The sequence below is a fragment of the Impatiens glandulifera genome, chromosome 9, assembly GCF_907164915.1.
Source record: "Impatiens glandulifera chromosome 9, dImpGla2.1, whole genome shotgun sequence".
NCBI classification, from domain to species: Eukaryota; Viridiplantae; Streptophyta; class Magnoliopsida; order Ericales; family Balsaminaceae; genus Impatiens; species Impatiens glandulifera.
Genome location: NC_061870.1, coordinates 33,978,804 through 34,001,390, shown reverse-complemented (window position 1 = coordinate 34,001,390; position 22,587 = coordinate 33,978,804). Strand labels below are relative to the sequence as shown.

Here is a 22,587-nt window from a genome sequence, read left to right as displayed (position 1 = left end):
ATGTTTGGTGTGACTTTAACCATTGCAAGACAATTGTTGAGACTTGACACGAGGGTTGAATGAAAGTCTGGAAATGAACATAAATCATCAATGAAAATAATATGGGAATGAAGGGAACGAAGAACAAGTAAAACTACGAAAGTTGAATCCAATATCTAGAGATGAACATCAGTTTTTTACAGTTTTTTTAAATTAATGTTTTTTATTTAAGAAAATTTATAATTTAAATATTATGATCTGTTTTTTTATATATAATTCATCTACTTATAAATTATTACTCAAATTTTACAAGTGATACCAGTTTTTTTAAATTAGTTTTTTCAAATATTGGCACAACTTCTGATTGTGTCATTCCTCACAATTGGTATTTATCTCTAATAAAATATATTCCTAAATAATAGATTTAAAAAAATAATGATTTTATTTTATTAAAATTAAATATTTAAAATATATTTAACAATAAAAATTAAAGTTCAATTAGTCTTTAACAATTTAGATAATTTCCCAAAAATATTTATTTATAATTATTTAAAAATTACTCTATTATCTATTGGTACATACAAAAACATAAATTATTAATTATTTATTATAAAATAAGAAATGTTATAATTAAGTTAAAAGAGCCATTAATTTGATTTTTTAAAGAATTTTATTTGTATTTCAAGAAAAAATACAAAATTAATTTTTTTCTTAACTCAAATCTAATAAAATATATCATTGTCCTTCATTATTATTTTTATTTAGCAAATTTTTTGTGCTAACTTATTTATTTTTTATAAACAGATTTTTAAAAATAATTAATAATCAAGAAAATGAAAATATATGACAAATAATCATTTTAATATTAATAAAATAAATTCAAAAATCTAGTGTAGTTATAATAGACTAACTATCTATTTGGTATATAAATAGTTATCTAGATGTGAATTATATGATTAACTTTAATATTAAGGTGAAATAATACTTAATTTTTCAATTGATTTACAAAATTTTACAATTAAATAATTTAAATTAAAGTTCTTTGAACCAATAATAAAATTATAATTACAATTTTTTTTTATTAATAATACTTTTTAAACAAAAAAAAAAATGTCAAATAATATAAAAATATTGATACATAAAATATGTCATTCAAAATGTCTATTTTTAATTATATACTTAAATATTTATTTTTAATAATTTAAAATTATAATTTTAAGATAATATATGATTACCTTATGAAGAAAATAATATAGTTGAATGAACAAATCATTTCATCCAATTTCCCTTTTAAAAATCCCAACCATGGCAGAGCAAGCAGAGGCAGACTTTTAAGGTTCCCTAACTGTGGTGGTTGTTTAAGTTAAAGGGGACATGTTTTTGTTCCAAGCAATTTCTGTCGAAGAAAGAGAGAGCGAGAGCTTGATGATGATGACGACGACGACTGACGGGTAATCTTGATATTCTGAAAATTTCTCTTTGAATCAAACTGTTTGTTGATGTTCCATGGAAGATAAAGATGAAGATGATGAAGAGAAGCTTTTAAGCAGTTGTTTAAAATTGTGGGAATTAACTCATTCTAAGTCCCAATAACCCAATAAAGGTAACTCCTTTTTCCCTTTCTACACTTCCCCACTAGTGTAGTACATCACTTTTTGCCTTTTATATTAGCTCTCTTCTTCTCTCTTGAGAGAGCTTCACTACCCCCCATTTCAATGGCAGTCATAACTGAAGAATCAGAATCAAACCCAATGAATCCTTCAACTAGCAAAACCCCCAACCCACCATCATCACCACCCAAACCCTCATCGTCCGCGCCAAATCCATTCACTTTTTGGTTCTATTTCACTCTTACAGTCTCTCTCATAACCCTCCTTTTCGTTTTTCTCTCTTCTCTCTCCCCACAAGACCCTAAATCATGGTTCCTCTCCCTCCCCACCAATCTCCGCGATCACTACTCCAAAGGTCGATCTATCAAGATACAAATCTTCTCAAATCAGCCGACAATCGAGGTATTCTCTATCCAAGATGGACCCATCTTAAACTCCGATAATGTCCTTATACTACATGGTTTAGGTTGCAGTTCATACAATTTCCGTAAATTGCTCAAATCTCTAGCCAATAAAGGCCTTCATACCGTCGCTATAGATCTACCTGGTTCAGGGTTTTCTGATAAATCGATTACATTGGTCGAGGAAATAGAAGGGTTAAGAACGATTTGGGATGTATATAATGACATTAAAGATAAGGGATTGTTTTGGGGATTCGATCAGTTAGTTGAACAAGGATATGTAAACTATGATGATCCAAAAGAGAATAATAGGGTTTATACTAGAGAGAGTTTGAATGCTATAGAACTGGATTCAGAACAGATGGGTAGGGTTCTTGGGCAGGTGATTGATTCATTGAAATTGGCTCCGGTCGATTTGGTTTTACACGATTCCTCTTTGGTATTGAGTGCTAATTGGATTTCGGAAAATCCAGGTTTGGTTAGGAGCGTAACACTAATCGATACCTCTTCAAACACAGAATCAGCTTTGCCTTTGTGGTTATTGCAAGTTCCTGTGGTTAGGGAGGCTGTTCTAGGGCTGACATCAGTATTTGGAAAGGTTATCGAATCATGTTGCTCAAAATCTGTCAATGGGTTGGATTTGGAGGCAAATAGGATACTTTTGAAGGGAAAAGAAGGGAGAAAGGCTATTGTTGGTATGGGAAAGAGATTGAATTGCAGTTTTGATTTGATGGAATGGAGTGGTTCTGAAGGTGTGAAAGATTTGCCTATTCAAGTTATCTGGTCAAGTAGCTCAACTGATAAATGGGTTCAAGAGGGAAAACGAGTAGCCACTGCATTTCCACATGCATCGATCCTTACTCATTCGGGTGGAAGGTGGCCTCAGGTAATTAACTAACTTACTTAATAATAGTTTACCAAAAAAAATATGGTTTAAGAAATGGGGCTAAATCTCATACTTAATTTTTTTGTTGTTGTGAATGATGGTTAGGATGATAATGCTCATGAACTGGCTAAAAGTATTTATGGGTTTTTGTCAAGTTTACCAAAACCCATTAAGGAGAGTGAAGAAATTTTGGTAGAGCAGCGTGTGAAGAAGATTAATGATGAAGCGATTGATAACCAACACCATATTCACGATGATCATGATCATGGGCATGGTGGTTTTATGGATGCATATGGACTTGGTCATGGATGGGGAAGTTGAAATCCATTAGATTATTGAAGGAAGATTGTCAAATTGATAGGTTAGGGTGTGTCATATTTGATGCTACAAGAAGAAGGCGATGACATCGACACTGTTAGCATTTTTTGTTTGCAAATCTCGTCCTATTTTTGCCAAAAACTGATCAAATATTTATTTGCCTTTAGTTTTGCTTGTAATCTCATGTGTTTTCTTTTATATAACTAACATGGTTTGTTTGACATGTCTAAATTAAGGATGTTCTGTCCATTTGTATGTTTATTTAATTAAAGTAAAAAATCAAACTATAATATTCATTATCATTCAAAAATATTCTTTATACCAAAATAAAAGATAAAAAATAACCTATATTTCGGATCATCAGTTGGTCAAATTTATAAAATGAATCACATACAAATTTTACTGAATTTTATCATTTTCTTTTTTTTTTCCTCAATATAAGAATTCTTAATAAAACCCAAAATTCCCTTTAAAAGATCATGCCAAATAGAAGTTTCTATATTGGCTCATTAAAAAAGCCTTGATCAAACTCAAAATAAATCATGTCAGACAAACGGTAAGGAACATCATCACCCTAACCATAGGAAGCAAATAAGAACCCCTCAAAACATCAAGGATAGAATCTTTTGACACATCAAAATTAGGGCAGTAACGGCCTCAATTCGTCCAAGTCGTTTACTGAAGGTTAATTCCTCCCACAATACCGTTTAGGTACAAGATTTTTCTTGCTCTTGGTATCATAGAACAATCCATTTGCGTCCAACACAAAAAGAAGAGAAAAGGACCCTTATAAATCTGGAGTCTTTCTCTTGTTATTTGATGTTGATGGATCGCTTGCTTGGGCCTGACCAAAAACCGAACTGCAGTGTGTGTTGTGTAAACCAAGAGGAATGTGAGAGAAAAGCATGCACAAATAGAGACAAGGAAATTAGTATATAATTACATTAGAGAGTCTAATCTAACATTTGCTCCACACCCTCATTTGAAAACACATTATGTTTTTGTTCCGTGTTTAGATCTAGATACAAATCATTTAGAAACTAAACTTAGTTTGAGATATATTCAGAAATTTAGTTTTGTATATGTATATCTAGATCCGGATCCAGATTCAAATAGCATTTCCAAATGGGGGCAGATCTGTTATTCACTGAAAGACATAACATTTTGAGAATACTTTAAACCATGTGATATGTCATCAATGATTAACTGGTCATTTTCAAATCAAATATATTCTGATGACTATAACTTGCATTCAAAAAAGTAAGAGAGGAAAATTTGCTTGGAAATGAATACTGAATTTTATGCAGATAACTCGTCGATAACGGACAATCTCAAACCTCTCAAAAACATATAACCTTAAAACATGCAACTCTAAAGGTTGTTTCATGATTAGGCAGGAATTAGAAAACATAGAAACTATTTCACCAGAGAAAATCACATACAATAAATGCATTTCACATGATAAAATATATAGGAACACGCGGCATACAAAAAATGAACAGGAGAAAGCAAGGAAACAACAGAGCAATGATGAAGCATCAAAGGAAGAATAGAAGCTGGCTTACCCACAAGTTGAGCATTTCTTGTGATTTTTACAGAATATAGACAAACAAACAGAACATATATAGCCCATATCGATTGTGTTCTTATGGCAAAAGCACCTGCAAGTTTTAAAAAAATGATAAATGTGAAGCAATAATGTAAAAGCTGAAAACTTTACATAGAATCTCTATCTTTCAATTCAGCTTTTACTTCCATATCAATGTCTCTTACACTTGCTTCATTTTTTTTGGCTAGTTCTCTTCATTCGTTGAAAAGAAAAATTCAAATCAGTTTTCCCTGGTTACAGGAGTAAACTTGCTGAAAGGGTAAGCCTTGTAAATATGCTCTTGAACTTTTTCAAAATTTGAAAAAATTGCCATTTATAAACTCTTAAGCATAAGTGATTGATTTGATTTTACAAAATGCGGATTTTAAAGGGCAAGATTCACCAGCTGTCTTATGTTTCTGTCAGATGCCAAACACAACTCAAAATATGTTTCACTAGGCATTTACTGGGGTCCAAGAAGTTCAGTTTTTTAATTTATTACAAATAAACCTTCTGCATGAATCAATCAAATCAGTGAATACCTAAACAATGAGAAAAATGGCAACCTTGGAGTTATGGGCCACCTTTAAATTTTTCTAAGTATAGAAAAAAGTGGAGTGCCAAGTTACACAACCTTTTGAACTTCTGATAAAAGGGTTTTGGCTTCAAAAACACAAAATGACCAAAAAGGTTCCAGGAGCTTCGTAGAGAACAGACAAGTTGCAACAACAAATAAGAGATTTGATATTCAATTTCCTAATAAAGAAAACCACAAATGATAAGACGGCATGTAATCTTCAACAAAGCAGAAGAGGGGAGTAAAGAACTTACGAAGCACGAAAATCAACTCCTGTAGGCTTTGGAAGCTGTAAAAATGCACGGGAGTGCAAATCAGTTGCAAATACCGTCTGCAAAGAAATAGACCTATGAGCTGAAAGATAGGAAAATCCATGACATGCCAAAATCTTTCTCATCTTATTAATGCATGTAGAACTTGTATATTTATTCCATAATATCAAATAGATGATCTTATGGGAGGAAAACAAAAGGAGAAGAAATACAGTTGACCAAAAAGTGAAAACCAATTCAAAATTTGCATAACCCTTTATCTCCATGTAGCAGAAGGGACTTCAGCCAAAAAAAAACTCATGGTGTGATATGAAAAAGATCAATATTCCACAAATATCGCAAGCAGAAAAAAGGTGAAGTTTGAATACCAGTGGTGGAAAGGTGAAGTTCAAGCTATATTTATGCAACTACCCAAAATAAGCATATATACAGCTATAAGTTGCTTATGTTTTTTAATATTAAATAAGGAAAAGAAAAAAGTAGTCATGATTTTGATGCCTGCTTTTAGATTGCTCACATCATATAAATCAAATCAGACCAAAAGGACATTAGAATGAGAGTTTATTTATTTACTTAGATAGAATTTTGATTAGCTAAAACAAACAAGGTAAAAAATTCAAAATACTAATGGAAACATCTATTTCAAATAACAAGAGATATATTGTTCTCTATGAAAATGTTCAGCACTGTTTATCCTAGATCAGCAAAGAGGAATGAGACCTTAATACTGCCACACAAAACTAAGTGCAAGCCAAATAGTTGGAATCCAATAAAATTTGATCAGTACACAAGAGAACTATAGCTATCAAAAACACCCAAACAAACCTAGGAACATACAGAAAGATACTCAAACAGCCCGTCCAGTTGCTGTGGTTTCAGATATACACCCCCAGTAATGTAAGAAGCCTGTTACACAACTGTAGTCCATGTTATTGTTCAGTAAAAAAAGGCTTGTAATCATGAGTTGATTGCATAAGAAATAAACAGTGCCTGCCTGTTGAAGAAAAGCAGAATGTTGGGCACCAATCATACATGAATCAATTGGTACCTGTAACATAAACAGAATCAAGCCTATATAAAAACTGAACAAATAAATATAAAAAGGATAAACAACAATAAAACAAGATCATACAGATTTGTCAATATTTGCATCTAAGAATACTGATTCAGACCATATTAAGAGCTGATAGGCTCAACAGGCTGCTCTAAAATAGATGTAAACATTGTTTTTAAGAGGGGAATGGCAGAGTCAAAACCACCTTCTAGAATGATCATTATGTTTTTTGCATATTTAATTTATAGAAAGGTAAATTTATCGAAGAGATATAAATCATGAGCAAAAGCTCGTGTATCTTCTCTACTCAACAGACTCGTTTACCATAGAACGCTGCGCAGAAAATATTCCATTCATTATTGCCACATACCTGCAAAGATGAAGACTAACAGGCTAAATACTAGTAACAAAAGAAGATTAATTTGCATGGAAGATCAGATCATATGACATACTGTTCTGGACCATCAGGGCTTCCTTGGAGACATAATATCTGTAAAATTTTGTTACCGCTTTGATTAGGGGAAGTTATAGACAAAATATAATGGACATTCAAAAAAGATGCTAAAAAGTAAATGCCTTGTTAATAAAGACTTCGTAATAGTTAACTGAGAGAAGTGATAGAATCCTTAACATCACCTATTGTGATCCAGCTCTTAACTGGAAGACTAGGTTTACTTAAAGGAAAGAGTGCTTTCTAGGTCGCTACATGACCAAAGTCTGCTGGATTTCTCTACACATGTTATTGCTAGACTTATATAACAGGCAATTCTCTACAATGAGGCAGTGCCATATGCACAATCAATTTGGTTCAAAGAACGAGGTAATATGGCGGAAGACATGGCAATTCTGGTTCATAATCTGTTTATGTTTTAATTCTTCCCTGGTTTTAAGTCTTTATGTTTTTCTAGTGAAGTTTTTTTTCCTCAGAAAAGAGATATATAATAGAATGGAGGGATTACACAGCTTACATAATCTAGAGACCACACCACTTATGCTAGAGAATTTCGCAGAATAACAATTCAATGGGGAGAAATATTTGCAATACCGATTTACAAATTAGAACAAAAAAAGAAACTCACCCGAGGCTGCGGATGAAGTGAACCAGATCGAAACACTCGCTGTATATCTAATCATTATCAGAAATTAAGTCAAACATCACCTTATTACTATACTTAATTTCCATAAATCAACACATTCAACTGTACTAAAGTGTGTTATCATCATCAAAAGGATACAACAAAGTGCCATAGACAAAGCCCCAGATAGTAAAGACGACCCAACACCATCAACTAAATCCACCTTGCTCATTTTCTCATCTTTAACCACAAAGTCCTGCAGTTTCTGCAACAATCCCTCAGCTCTTTGATTTGACCCAGCTTCTTCCATGGATGAATCGTAGACATAATCACAAGTATTAAAGCCAGTGGCAATTACCACGACGTGATTGAGTTGGTTCAAGAGGAGAATCGAATTCAAGAACGCCAATACCTGCAAATGTTAATAATAATAAACCAGGGCAACTGAAAATATTAGGGTTTAATATTTAAAGAGAAATACAGAAAGGGTTTTGGAGGGATTACGTGAGAGAGAAGCTTGGAGAAGGGTAGAGATGAATCTTCGACAGAGGTCCAGAAGAAGGGATTTATGTCAAGTAAGACCAACAATAGGCTAACGTCATCTGCATCGGCAAAGAAGTTGTATCATCATTTCATAATTACAATATAGATTTCACATATGGGACAATACCAGATTACTAAATCGATGGGTTTTCTAGTAGATTATAAGAAGGAAAGATAAGAATGAGCGTAGAAAGTGAAGGGATGAACCTGTATAAATCTTGGGTGCAAGTTTAGCCGGTGCCATTTTGCTTTAGTATGGTTCTATTCTATGCCCACAAAAAATCTTTGAAGAAAAATTGGAACTTGGGAGAGATGGAGAAGGCAACTACTTAGCAAAGAGCTTAAGAAGTCGCCATTCAAACAGAAATAGGGATCCTCTCCAAGTTTTGGTTTTTCAAAAAAGTTATTTTTTATTTTTCATAAACAAGAAGTGATCTTTAAAAATTTTATTTTTCAATAATTTCTATTAATCTAATAAAGAATACAAGAAATGTTCAACTATCTCAATCAATTTTACAAAGTAAATGTATAATTAATAAAAAAAACTAATAATTCAAATCCACATGATAACTCTTTGACCTAAAGGAAAACAATCAAAATGTTATCTATAGAACATCCAAATGATATAATGAAAATTATGAAGATAGATCAATATCTAATATGTCTTTAAATTTTTGTTTGAATTTTAAATGAAACAAAAATGTCACATGAATGAGAGGAATATCTCGACTAGTATGAACATATTTTATTTATTTAAGAAATTAGCACGGATTTTAAAATTATTTATTTCTTTATTTTAAAGGTTTCATGAAAATGAAATTGTTGTTAAAACAATGACAAAACTATTATATGAAACAAAGAAAATTGAAAAACAACATTATAAAAAAATACAAAATCACCCGTCGAATCTACGTTCTTACCGGATCTCACATCAGAAAACGTTATGGTAATAGCGTTGTGAATTGATCTCTTTTATAATTGTCGAAAGTTATTGATTATGCTATAGATATGTAATTAAAAAAAAAAGGAAAATCCCACTGATTTTAAATTAGCCAATTTGACAACTGCTTCAACATCATGATCCATCCGACTTTAATCTAAATATAGAGATTATTATCAGATATAAACATTACTTTTTAAATATTTTAACAATGTTATTTGAAAACTAGTATTTAAAAAAAATATATGTATATCATAATTATTTTTAAAAATATTATCAAGTATAAAATAAAAATTAGTTTGTTTGATAACTCGTTAATATAGTTTAAGAAACAATAAAATTGACAAGATACTAAATATTACAAAATTTAGAAGTTATGTTAGAATCCTACGATTTAAAAAAATAAAAAAGTAATTGAATTATATAAAACATTATAAAGTAAAAAAATTATACTTTTTTAAAATCATCCTAAAAGAAGTTGTTGAAAATGGTTTTTACTAAATGATTTTTTTATCATTAATTTAAATAATGAATCACATATATCAAAATTTGTAAAATAACAACAAAATAAAAAAGTTAATGAGAATCTAGATATTAATTAATATGATAAATTTATAACAAAAAAAATTCAATAATATTATGTTTTCATGATATTCATAAATCCGTAAAAAGTCCAACAAACAAACCAAATTGTATAAAAAGTTAAACAAATTACATACAAATCTTATTTTGCTGTATAGGAGAAATTATCTTTATTAATCTCTTGCATCAAAATTATATTTTTTTTCTTATATATTTTTTATGGTTTCATAAAAATTAAATAGTTTAATTTTAGATAAATTTTTAAATAATAAAATTTTTATATTTATTATAATAAAATTTTAAATAAAATACTAATTTATTTAAATAAATAAATTAATATAATTAATTTTATAAATATAATTTTTGTAGTCTCATTTACTTATTATTATTTTTTAATTATATATATATATTTAAAATTGTTCATATATAAAATATTTAATTATATATATAAAAATATATATAATTAATATTTTTAAAATGAAACGGTTCCGAGTTTAAACTGGTCATAAATTATTGACTTTGACTACTTTGTTCATATTTATTTGGACATATTGTTTTCTTAAAATATTGTCCACAAAATTTTGTTGCTATTAAAAATAAGCTATTTAGAATGAAATCACCTTTAATGACTCAATTTCCTTGTATTTCAATTTCATCATTTGTTTCTTCAAACAAAATTAATTATATGTTTTATAAATAATTTCATGACTTATATTAAAGTGGAAACTGTAAATTTAATAATAAACTACATTTCTTAACACAATTGAATATTATTCACAACCACAACAAATTATAACTTGTCACCAATAATCCGACTATTGTCATTCTTTAAGGACATAAATTAAACTTTTAAAAGCTTGGAGTCATATATATACAAATACTAAATATTTAGGAGCAAATTTATAATTATAAACAAAATTTATCATTATTAATTTGTTACAAAAAAAAAAAAACGGAATATTTGTGCGCGGGAAATTCGTCAATATTGTTTTCGGTGGTATGCTCAAATACTAAATCAGCCCCTGAAATTTGATTAAAGGTTCAAATATGTAACTTAACTTTAAAAATATATAAATTAGTTTAATAACTTGTAAAATAACTCATATGCGAAAAATATGTTTTATTAAAGTGAAAATTTTGATATTTTGCAAATCGCAATCATGATATTTTTCAAATAATTTATTAGATAATATTAGTTTTTTCGAATATAATATATATTCATAAATTTATTAATATTTTATAATAAAAATTAACTATAAATTATAAAAGGACCTTGATGTGTATATGTTAATCGGTATATTTGCAGAAAAAAAGGGTTAGTTTGTATGATTTTAAAGTATAGGTATGATTTAAATATTTATCAAAAGTTCAAGGGCTAGATTTTCTCGGTATTATCCAAATTCCAAACAAATCCCCAGCAAAATCGCGCAAGGGCTTATCAGTCTCTCTCTCTATATAAAATCATCTCGCGATCGGCTAGAACTGGTGAATATTTCAATTTGGCGCCAGGAAAACTCTAATTTAGAACCCTAATTGATCCGATCTAATGGAAGATGTTCCAGATGAAATAGTCATGGAGGAGTCCATTGCAGATGGTCACATCTCCCAGCCGGAGCTCAGAAACGGCCGGAGGAGGTTTGTTCAATCGACGCTTTTTCCGCACAAGCCGCAGGAGGATGATACACGGAGAGAAACTGAAGAATGCGAGGAAAAGAATGGTATAGAGGAGGATTGTCAGTCTAGTCAAGACCAAAAGAGAAGGAGAAAGCCGAGGGCTTGTAAAAAGGTGAGATTTTTTGGGCCTTAATTTCAATTGGTTTCACATTCTTCTGATTGACTGGATTGGCACGTTGCTACAATCATAAAGTTTCATGGGTGCTGCATATCAGTACAGGTTTCATGAACTTGTGTTATGTGAATTATGTTCATATGTTGAGTGCTGTATGGATGTTTGTGAATATAATATGGACACGGATGATGCCTAAGTATTATAATTCATGCATGTTTTTGTTTTTGCATGAGTGACAACTGAAATGTGTTATGGTAATACAAATATAGTGGAGGTACAGTATATATCTTTGCAACCGGGGATGGGGAAGTTAACATTACTGACAATAAGTTGGAGACAATATTTTTTTATGTAATTTGATGTTTTTGAATAAACCTCACTTAATCTGTATGATTTTAGATTATTCAGAAATATGCTGTGTTGAGAAGATCATGTGAAGATAGGTATAGATCATTGTGAGAAAATGTATCTCCTCAAATTTAAGCTTTTTGCTCCTAGAACATATTTGCAATATTCCTCTTAAAGGATGACATCCATAGATGGAGTATAGCAACATTGATTAATGGCAAATTACTGAATTTCTCTTGTTACTAGTTTTTTTAAAAGAATGCCAACTTTGTATTAATAATAAGTAGTTTTTGTGATTGTGAAGAGCCTTCGTTACAAACCAGAAGGAATGACAATAGAATTTTTTTTCCTTGTTACTAGTTATGTTCATTGTAGGGTTTTATATCTGTTCATTCTGTTTCACATTAGGTTGGTTCAAGTTGTATAAAAGGGGAGGACGATAACTCACTTGCTATTCTCAGTAAGTGAAACTTTATTTTTTTCTCCTTTATTTACATACATACTATCTAAGTTTCTCTGATGTATGTATGCATTTTTCTACATTCAAAATACTTCTTAAAATTCAGAAAAACGATCTCAGAGAAACAAACAAATAGACCAGCAGTGCTTAGGTTCTCCTGAAGAAAATGAGAGAACATGCTCACCATCAGAATCCAAACCAGGTATGTTTACTTTCTCTAATCATATGCTCCAAATTAGCAAGGGGTATTATCTAGTATAACGAGGCCTTGGGTTAAAAGGTTGTGAGTAGAACCTTGGGTTTCTGTGTAGTTTTATCTAGTATAATGAAGTCTTCAGACTGCTTTATAAATTATGTTCCAACTTTCAAGGCCATTATTTTTATTACTTTAATCAAGTTTTTTTGGTTAATTCTTTTTTGGAAGCCACAAAGAGTCCTTCACAGCGGAAAAGGCGGGTAAATTGTACGCCTGACAAGCCAGTGAAGAGGAGAACGCCTAAAAAGAATAGTGTTAGTCCAATGCCGAAGGAATCATACTCCACACAAGTAAAGAGTGACAACAAAATACGACCAATTCCAAATCTCCGTTTAGAGGCAAAATTTTTGGCTGAGGTTGGTCAAGGTTTCTTTTCAATTATTTCGTGTTAGTCTAGCCTTCTCTTACATAGTTACTGTTTATGTATGCCTCCTATTGGATTCAGCTTTTGTGGACATTATACCTTTTTGATCTATTTCATGATTTCATCCAGTGAAGAAGTATGGCTAGAAATCAATTTATTTGTTAAACATGTTCTTTTATTCTTGTATGATTTTCTCAACATAGTTAGTTTATAATCTTGTACTGATTTTTTTACCATCTGTTGCCTGTATCAGGAAAATGCCCGTATATCTGCAGGAAGACAAATACATCCATTTTTCTCATCACGACAAACAATGAAGAAAAGAGACGAGACAACGGAAACGAAGAATGAACCGTGCAATAGTGGGGCTAAAACCACTGAGTTCAGCTCCATTCATGTGTTCAAAGATGATGATGTATGAACTCATTGATTTCCTTTGTACTGCCAATATATGCACACTCTTAAAATGCATTTTTCCTTCAGTGGCGTATTTTTCTTCAGTTAAGACAGTGTAGTGTCTCTTGCAGGATAGTGTTGTTTCCCTTGACTGGGGAAATTGGGTTTTTTTAGATAGAAGCTTTATTAGTAGCAGTTACGAGCTTGAGTATGAATCTTCACCAATTTACCAAATATCTAGTGGTACTCTATCTTTTGATGGTTTTCCTAGCCTACACCAAAGCAAAACATCTGTGTCTGTCCATGAAGCAATTCAACATGAAGTTGTCTTGGGTCAATCTCCTATTCAGCAATCAAATGAATGGGTAAGATTACCTGCAGTTTTGGCAAGTTAGCAATTTATCCATAATAAACTTTCAAGTTATATGGAGTTATTAGTTAAAGCACTTGAAATGGCATAAACTGTCATGTACTGCAAATTTATGTTTAGATAATGTGAGATTTGCATCTATAGCAGGATAAAATGAAAAATGTCACAGGGGATGCATGCCATGAAAGCAATTTAAACAGAGTTGTGCAGCTTGAGTTTCTTGAGGAAAGGTGACCATTCTATTCAAATCTCTACAGATTATCATTATCCAGTTCCTAATAACTCAAAAACTTTGTGCATGCAATCTACCAAAACTGAACCCTGCTCTTATATATGTTGTGTTTGTAGATATATTTCTTGTGAGTGAAATCACTTGAGTATCATTTGTTGAAGCCCTTATAGCATGCCTTGATAGTAAAAACATGTCGGATGTGATTTCAAAGCACTAATATCTCATTGGTTTTTGTTTATTATATTTTGATGTTGTCTGTTGTTAGCTACAATTATAGCAATAGCAAAAATTATTAAAATATTTGTTGTCTGTGAATTTTTGTATATATATATATATATATATATATATATATATATATATATATATATATATATATATATATAGTGTATGATGAATACTTCTCAATAATGAGATGAACATATGCTTAAGTACAAGAGTAATTCCTAGCAGAAGAGACAACCTAATATTAAAATGTACCTCCATCGTTGCATGATTCACAAAACATGTTATTCTTCCTGGCATCTATTCACATCAAATGATTGCATGCTAACCCATTGAAATTGAAATTATTTGGCCCATCAAGGAAATCAAAGAGTTGCCAACAATACAACCCCACCTCACATTCGGTTTGAGTATGAAAACAGGGAAAAAAAAATTAAAGGCAACATCTTCTACTCTAAAGTTCAATCCTCATTGACTTCAAATCCTCACAACATAACTCCTCATTGACGAGTTCTCCCTTGTTGGTTCCCCCGCTTTCAAAACTAGCCACAATTATTTTTGTCCCTTATCTCATCTATTTCATATAGGCTATGGGGGTTTTCTCCAAGCTTCTCATCTAAGGGCTTACACCATTCCTTTCCCATCTCTTATTATATTCTATTATCCCATTCCTTTCTAACTATTACAATATCTGATGTCACTATAATTATTTTTGAGAAGGTAAACATTCAAATATGTGTTGGATTGGCAAATTCATAGTTGTTTAGATGTTTGTTGTTCATAAATCAGGATGTTGATTATGTATTTGTACAAACATGACTTCTATTATCAGCTACATAATTTCTTTTTATGTTCCAGAATAGTGCATTGATTTGTTTCTATACTTACTGTGTAAGAGATAATTGAAACCATGATCTAGCATTTGACTGTAGTTGGGTTCAATTTCATTGTTGCCTGTACAGAGCATCGCCCAACAATCACACTTGCAACAACTGTCAACAGGAACACAACATGTGGACTAACAAATATCGTCCTGATAGGGCAACTGAGGTTAGATATGCAAATGGGTATAGCCATCCCAATTCCCAACATTGTTGGGCATGTGTAAAATACATTTACTTATTTTTGTAAAACATATTTTCTGTTGTAACTGGTATTTTTCTCAGGTTTGTGGGAATGAAACTCCCGTTAGGTTCCTGAGTGATTGGCTACGTCTTTGGCGTGAAAAAGGTTCCAAATCATGTAAAGATCCAACTTTAAGTGATAAACACAAGATAGAAAACATTGGTTATGCTAGTTACCACAGTGATACTGATTATGAGGATGAAGAAGAAGACACAAAATTGGATAATGTTCTTCTTGTTACAGGTCCAGTTGGGGTAAGAACATGTTTCCTAAGTTTTTAATGATAAAGTTATTTGCAAGAGCCTCGCCTCGTTTGTTATATTGTAATCAGTCGCATAACTTCGCTAACAGATCCTTAATATCCATGATCATAAGTGTATATATTTGGATATCCATGTAACTGAAGAACATATGGTACAGCTTGATCTTGATGATTAAAGCTCATAATTTGATGTATACAAAAGCCATATTGAAAGTTGTCACATTTTGTACCAAGAGCTTTTGAATCAATATGCAAAGGTTTTCCATTGGTTTACAAATTCTCCTACAATGTTATGGAGTAAATCAGCAAATACAACAACTATAGTAACCTAATTTGGGAAATGATACATATTAGACCTTTAGACATGGTACAAGTTTTTGCTAATTTTACTTTTGGAGCATTGACAAGTTGATGCTGGAAATTCTTTTCACTGTCCTTGGACTTTATCTCATCCTATATCCCCTCTATACGTTCACAGATGCACCACCTGTAAGGGTTTAAAAGTTATTTTTTTTTAATGCAGAGTGGGAAGTCTGCAGCTATTTATGCATGTGCAAAAGAGCACCAGTTTAGAGTTTTGGAGGTATATCAAATGCACTTACAATTGTTATGCACAATTTCTTTATTCCCATAAAATGATCCATTGCATTGCTTGGTCTTGGGTGGGTTTTTACCGCTTTTTGTTTGACTTTCTGGGTGGTGTGCATATCATACATTTATCATCCCTCCTCAAGAGCAGCTACTGACTTTCTGTGATATATAATGTTTGTATGCTTGCTTGTTGGAACTTGGAACTGTTAATGCATCGGTAGCATCAGAACTGAAATATCTTATCTATTGCTTGAAGGTTAATACATCTGACTGGAGAAATGGAAGTCTTCTCCTGGAAAGATTTGGTGAGGGTGTTAAGAATCATTCAATTCAAAGGTATGCAAAAATAAACCCATTTTTGTGTTTGATGTACTGTATTGTGACTAAACAGAGATTTCAGAACTACCCATGATTTGTAGAATATTTTTATTTCCCCAAGAAATATATAGTATATGTCATTCACTATCATGTAGAATTCCAATTAGATTGTAGACAACCCACTAGGATAACTCAAGTGAAAAAAGTCTTTCCCAATAGACTATATGTCTCAGGTTCGATTTGCACTAAGAACACCTTAAATTGAAGTGGGTGACCATAACTTGAGGGGTCATGTTAGCTTCCTTCAGAGAATAAACTGTAGTTAAAAAAAAACAATTAGATGGTAGATATTGTAAAAAAAAAGTAATTCAAGTAAGGAATAAGAAGACAAATAGTGAAGTCGAACCCCAAAGCTTCTGTATCATGTAAAAGTCAAAGGCTATGTTTGTTTCACTCAAGAATTGGAATTAGGGATGCAAGTCCAATTCAAATGTTGGGTAAAAAGAGAATTGTATCTAAATTTACAAATTCATGGAAGTGTGCATCTATATAAAACCATCCATCTATTTAGAATTTTAATTTTGAAGTATATAAAATAATTTAAATAGTTACTAGTTTATTTTTTATATTTTTGTGCAAGTTAAATCCTAATTGTAAATATAATGAAGTACTATTTTGGTATGTTTTTGCTAAAACTTTGTTGATTTTATGTACTTGCTTTTTATGTGTTTTATATATAATATTGAATAAGGAAAGAGATAGGGAAACAAATTAGAATAGGGTGATAATTACATTTGCTAATTATCATGCAAACCAAAGCTCAAAACGACATCTCCTTGCTCACAGAAAATACTTGTTAAATGATGATTGATTATCCTGTATGGCCTTTTGTGCTGTCTTTGATGGAGGATCTGCATGCATTAATCTGCAGTTTTCTTGATTTGGTGAAATGAGTCCAAGTTGATTTCAACATCTAACATTGCTAAGTTTTTAATAGAACAAATAAAATTTTGAGGTCACATTTGTCTAACTGACAAATGTTATGTCCGAGAGATCGAGTATTAGGAATTTTTTATTTTCCTTCGTCCCTAAGTTCTTCCTGAGCATGTACCACATGTTCAACATGTATATGTATGTTGAAACACTGCATGGACCATGGAAAGTATGAGCCTCTCACAGGCTTGCATAAAGGCATTAAATATGGTCAATTAGACAGATTAAATATAAGTATCTTTCTTTTACCGAAGATAGACTCTGTGTACTTGGATAAAACTCCAATTGATTCATATAAACTTATCTTTGTTTCTTGATGATTTAGTCATACATATGTTCAGAAATAGGTTACTCCTGATCAACATTTTTTTGCTATCCATATATCAGATTCTTATTAGATTTAAGGTATTGTAAAAACTATAAAATTATGGCTAATGTTGATGCTGCACTAGGTCTGCTCCTTGAAGATAAGAAAATTCTAGTATAAGCTGGTTGGGATTAATTTCATGAATATTCATGGTGCATCAATGGTGGTAGTAGCAATCTATTATTCTGTTATATCATCATATAATGATTCTTTTATATGCCAATTGGAAAAGACATCTTCATGTTGTTTATTATCAGGTTGTAGAGAATTTTCTAAATTAATCCTAGTCAGTAGAATGCTGTCATTTTCAATCCTATATTTTTATTAGGAAAATTAGTTTGCCTAGACACTGGAAATACCAACATGGAAGGGGTTCAACCTTTCATCTGGAACATTTTCCCTGGTTCAGTAATGGGCACCATAAAATCACTTTGAACCTTTTCTAAGAAAAAAAGCACTTGGAACCATAGTATGAGAGAGGTCTTCTATGATATGCATATTCCTTTCTGAAAGAATTAATCATTTATCTATCCAAAGTCAGAATTTTGAATCCACTGATTGTTTGGAAAAACCATCATATAGTCGTTTGTTTTCATGTACTTTAATGGCCTCTTCTCAACTAAAATAGCCATCCTTTTGCATTGCAATTCTGTCAAGCTAGTGAAGCAGTACAAAGCAATTAAATTGTATGTTTTATTTATTTATTTGGAAGTTTATATTTGTTTCTTGAGACATTTCTTATGTCATGGGTTAGATATGCTATTCCAAATGGCGAGGTTTCTTCAAGTAAATCAGCAACTTCCATAGGTCCCAGTACTGAGAATGTATTTGGATTCTTCTCAGACTCAACTACTAAAACGTTAGCACAATCTGAGTATGGAGTGATTCAAATGGAATCCTTCAACGAGGAAAATCTAGAAAATACAAGTGAAATGACATCTTCATGTGTCTGGCAAAATAAGAGAGTCACCGAGGATCACAATGAGTTATGTTTGATTCTTTTTGAAGATGTTGACGTCATTCTTCCTGAAGACCGTGGATTTGTTGCTTCAATCCAACAAATTGCATCTAAAGGAAAGTGGCCGATAATATTGACCTGCAATAGTAAGAACATTTACTGGTTTGAGTGGTTATATTTGATACTAAAATTTCTTTCCTGTGATTCTAACCAAGCATCTCAAAAGTTCAGATGACCCTGTCCTGCCAACTAATTTGCGTAGACTTGAGTTATGTTTTGAGACGCCATCCTTGCAAGAGGTCCTTTGGCATATAAATAAGGTAGGTCACTTGCTGAACATCTTTTTTCGTTTAAATCAAAGTAGGTTCTATTTTCACTTAAATATATTTCTCTGTAGGTATGTTCAACCGAGAAAGCCATAATTCAATCATCTGTAGCAAAACGATTTGTTGATCTTTGTGGAGGAGATATTCGTAAAACAATCATGCTTATCCAATTTTGGTGTCAGGGTCATAAGGAGGAAAAGAGTAAGTAAAAAAAATCTATGTTATACAATCAATTTTCTATTATCAATTATGTTGTTCCCGTTCCTCTAATATCTGAAAATACAGGGCCAGAGAAAGAAGAATTGGAAATATGCAGTCCTCAGCTATTTGATCTTGATGCAGCTCATCAGATATTACCAAAGATGATTCCTTGGGGCTTCCCTTCTCAGTTATCTGAGTTTGTAGATAAAGAGATTACAAGTTCCTTAATGATTGATGATCTCATGGACATCCATTCATTGGAGATGGTCATTGAGGAAGATTTGCATCGTAAAACAACTAATGGCTACTCAGCCATGCATCACATTGAAACAAACAGTATTGAGGCTAAAAAGGAGGCCATACTAAGCAGGCATTGTCTTGTTGATAGTGAGAATATATTTATGACTCAATATAATACTGCTTGTGAATTGCCCCAATCCTCTGGCTCGCCTATTGCATTTACTCGCCGAAACGTTGGAAGAAGATTGGACACAATATTATTTTCCAGTTCTGAAGATGAAGATGAGAAGTTAAATGATGGATTTCTGGAAGATGATCATAAAATATCTGGCAGTGCTAATGATAACACGCTCCTTGAAGTAGACAGCACAATATTTTCTCATTGTCTGTTATCCAATAGACAAATCAGTTACCCACAAGAGCAGCTTGGTTCTATAGGGCATGTGCTGGAGGAAACATGGTTTGAAGATAAAACTGTAGATTCTTCTCGGACCAACATGGCATGCAATATAGTTGATATGTCTTATGTATCAGAATCATCTTTTGTTGCGGAGACTGAGATCAATGTTGATATGACAGAAATATTTTCTACACCAAATTATGCAAACCAAAATGAGCTGCCAACTGTGTTAAATGATCCTCATGTAGACTCGTTGATCCCATTGCTGACCATCAACTCACAGATGATGGAAATTACTGAAGATGTACACACAGAAGTGGCTTATGTTGAAACCGATCCAAGAAGATATCAAGTGATGGATGAATGCAGTCGCATATACAAGCCTAAACTTCCCTCCAGTTCTGTTCAAGAAACATGGAGAAAACTTCGTGAGAGTTCCTCGGATTTAAAAGAGCGTGCCTCACTAGAGCTGAATGGTGTTTCCCATGTCTTAAAACTTGCTTGTGGAGTGAGTAATATAGTTTCGGAACTTGATTTATTACTTGGAGACTGCCAACAGTTAAATTGTGTAAGTATTTCATCATCTCCCTAGCATATATAAAATGCAATTGTTCATTTACCTTTTGAAAACGCGAGCCTCTGATCTGTGACTGTTTGTACTAATTTCAGGACAATGTAGAACCACAGATGATTCATGATGACAAATTGCATTCACTCTGTTGGTACGATGAACAGTTGAAGATGGCTTCGGTAACTGCACATCAAGGAATCTCTTTCTACGCAAAAGAAATAACATCTGTAGGAGCTCACATGGGTTCCTTGAGCTTAAAAGATTTGGCTGCAGACATGCTAGCATTCTCTAATAAGTCAATGGTGTTAGGGAAGTTGGTTTGTCAAGACACATCAAATGATGGGGCGATTAGAAGTTCTGTTGATGAGATACTGGAATGTGCTGTAAATTTAGACAGGTATTCAACTCCACATTACACTTCTTATGAAGAGATAAAATAATCACTGTCATTATAATAGAGATATTCAAGACTTTAATCAAATGATTATCAACAATCATATATGAAAAATAAGAGCAATACATATTTATAGGCTAATCTAAGTGATAAACATGAAACAATAAATATTAATGCAATTACTAATAATTATCTACTACTAATAAATCCCTCGTGTGATTGACCCATTGGAACACTAATGTATGTACAGTAGCACAAACTTTTTATGTTTATGTCATTACTCATAGATTCCAATTGGTAGAGTAAGAGCTTGTTTGATTTGGATTCTTTGTGATTATTTCCACATCATCTCATTAACTGCCACATCCTCAATCCCATCATTCAAATCACCGATCTAACTTTTTAAAATACTAAAGATATTTTTTTGATAATTTTACCCAAATAATTCAAATAAACCTCTCTTTACATCTAACAAGCTTGGAAGACTTTATTCTCAAGTGGATCATGAAAGGTTGAAGGCGTTCCTAATAATAAAAAAGGAAATTAATGTTCCTATTTTCTTGATTCTGATTTTTTTATAAGAAAATTACACAGTGAGATCTGCAATATTTTGTTGATGCAGTGGATTGGAATCAAGACTCTGCTCTGTAGTTCAGTCAATTGTTCCCCCAAGATCATATTTGTCAATAAGAGGAAATGCATTGCACGAGTACCTTGGCTCATTAGGTCAAATTTTAAGGTCAGAAAACTCTCGACTGGCTGAAAACTTTGTTCAGCAGACAACGCGACGAAGGTACAACACTTGATTATGTCACTCGATACTTAGTTTTTTTGTCTATTTAATTTTGTGGTCAATAAATTATGTGTGTGTGTGCAGGTATCGCAATCCTCCACATTACTTGACTAATGCAATGAATTTGTCATCGGATTATATTTCATTGATTGGGCGGCACAGTTGCTTTCAACATCAATAATTGACCTAATTTCTTGATGATTTAGATGGAGATTTGATAGGCAATTGTTAATGACTAGAATATATATAATATATAGTTTACATTATTAGAAGAGAAGAAATTCAGGATCTTTCATTGTCTTTATTGTAGTATAAATCTTTTTATTTTCACTTAGCTTGTGTTCCATGAATCTGTACCATACATTAGTACAATATCTTGTTTCAAGACTTCATTTGATTTATTTATTATTCTACCAGGGAAAAAATAGTTGAATTATGTTAGAAAATAACTGATAAGTTTATTATTTTTTTTTAAAAGGTCATTTTCAGAAGCGCTTTGAAATTACATAGAGGAGGGATGTGGAAAAATAAAAATTATAAAACAAAAGGATGTGAAAAAATAAAAATCATAAAACCAAAACCAAAGGATATGTTAGATGTGTCAAATAAGATTAAAGAAATTTTATCCCATACAAAATTATTTTTCCTAATAAAAATTAAAACATGAATTTCTTGGTACTTTTAATGTCTAGTTTTTCCTTGTAATAGGGGTAAATTTATGTTAAGACTTAAGTGGGTTGAACAAGAAAATGTGATATGGACCATAATTTTTTAATTTTTTTTAT

The 22,587-nt window shown here is 31.8% G+C and overlaps 3 protein-coding genes across 4 annotated transcripts; 2 read left to right on the top strand and 1 right to left on the bottom strand.

The window, feature by feature from the left end:
- The first annotated feature begins 1,279 nt into the window (after positions 1 to 1,279).
- On the top strand, positions 1,280 to 3,443 carry LOC124914111 (protein AUXIN RESPONSE 4). The gene is made up of 2 exons (XM_047454593.1): positions 1,280 to 2,876; positions 2,982 to 3,443. The coding sequence occupies exons 1-2, from the start codon at positions 1,695 to 1,697 to the stop codon at positions 3,195 to 3,197; spliced, it is 1,398 nt and encodes a 465-aa protein (XP_047310549.1). The 5' UTR covers positions 1,280 to 1,694; the 3' UTR covers positions 3,198 to 3,443.
- Positions 3,444 to 3,670: 227 nt separating this feature from the next.
- On the bottom strand, positions 3,671 to 8,670 carry LOC124914590 (general transcription and DNA repair factor IIH subunit TFB4). The gene is made up of 11 exons (XM_047455173.1): positions 8,512 to 8,670; positions 8,266 to 8,363; positions 7,921 to 8,173; positions 7,765 to 7,811; positions 7,138 to 7,175; positions 7,010 to 7,055; positions 6,626 to 6,679; positions 6,469 to 6,537; positions 5,614 to 5,690; positions 4,760 to 4,855; positions 3,671 to 4,054 (listed from the first exon to the last, which is right to left on the bottom strand). Exons 1-11 carry the CDS (start codon positions 8,546 to 8,548, stop codon positions 3,982 to 3,984), a joined length of 888 nt encoding a protein of 295 aa, XP_047311129.1. The 5' UTR covers positions 8,549 to 8,670; the 3' UTR covers positions 3,671 to 3,981.
- A 2,589-nt stretch (positions 8,671 to 11,259) lies between these two features.
- Positions 11,260 to 22,215, top strand: LOC124914297. 2 transcript variants are annotated; one of them, XM_047454812.1, is made up of 18 exons: positions 11,260 to 11,612; positions 12,372 to 12,423; positions 12,530 to 12,625; positions 12,848 to 13,035; positions 13,297 to 13,458; positions 13,571 to 13,804; positions 13,957 to 14,039; positions 15,226 to 15,313; positions 15,430 to 15,642; positions 16,174 to 16,233; positions 16,498 to 16,577; positions 18,674 to 19,023; positions 19,109 to 19,197; positions 19,275 to 19,404; positions 19,489 to 20,612; positions 20,714 to 21,012; positions 21,632 to 21,802; positions 21,887 to 22,215. In XM_047454812.1, the coding sequence occupies exons 1-18, from the start codon at positions 11,373 to 11,375 to the stop codon at positions 21,981 to 21,983; spliced, it is 3,756 nt and encodes a 1,251-aa protein (XP_047310768.1). In that variant the 5' UTR covers positions 11,260 to 11,372; the 3' UTR covers positions 21,984 to 22,215. The 2 variants fall into 2 exon arrangements, with proteins under 2 accessions (XP_047310768.1, XP_047310767.1); XM_047454811.1 differs by having other exon boundaries at positions 13,954 to 14,039.
- Positions 22,216 to 22,587: the final 372 nt, after the last annotated feature.

What these genes read in the sequence shown, in the direction of transcription:
- LOC124914111 (XM_047454593.1), top strand. Translation starts at nt 1,695, where the DNA reads ATGGCAGTCATAACTGAAGAATCAGAATCAAACCCAATGAATCCTTCA. An exon ending in CGGGTGGAAGGTGGCCTCAG is followed by an intron (nt 2,877 to 2,981) that starts GTAATTAACTAA and finishes AATGATGGTTAG; the next exon opens with GATGATAATGCTCATGAACT.
- LOC124914590 (XM_047455173.1), bottom strand. Translation starts at nt 8,548, where the DNA reads ATGGCACCGGCTAAACTTGCACCCAAGATTTATACAG. An exon ending in TTTCTGCGCAGCGTTCTATG is followed by an intron (nt 6,680 to 7,009) that starts GTAAACGAGTCT and finishes TTTATGTTACAG; the next exon opens with GTACCAATTGATTCATGTAT. An exon ending in GGCTGTTTGAGTATCTTTCT is followed by an intron (nt 5,691 to 6,468) that starts GTATGTTCCTAG and finishes ATTTCTTTGCAG; the next exon opens with ACGGTATTTGCAACTGATTT.
- LOC124914297 (XM_047454811.1), top strand. Translation starts at nt 11,373, where the DNA reads ATGGAAGATGTTCCAGATGAAATAGTCATGGAGGAGTCCATTGCAGAT. An exon ending in TTCAGCAATCAAATGAATGG is followed by an intron (nt 13,805 to 13,953) that starts GTAAGATTACCT and finishes TTGCATCTATAG; the next exon opens with CAGGATAAAATGAAAAATGT. An exon ending in TTGTTACAGGTCCAGTTGGG is followed by an intron (nt 15,643 to 16,173) that starts GTAAGAACATGT and finishes TTTTTAATGCAG; the next exon opens with AGTGGGAAGTCTGCAGCTAT.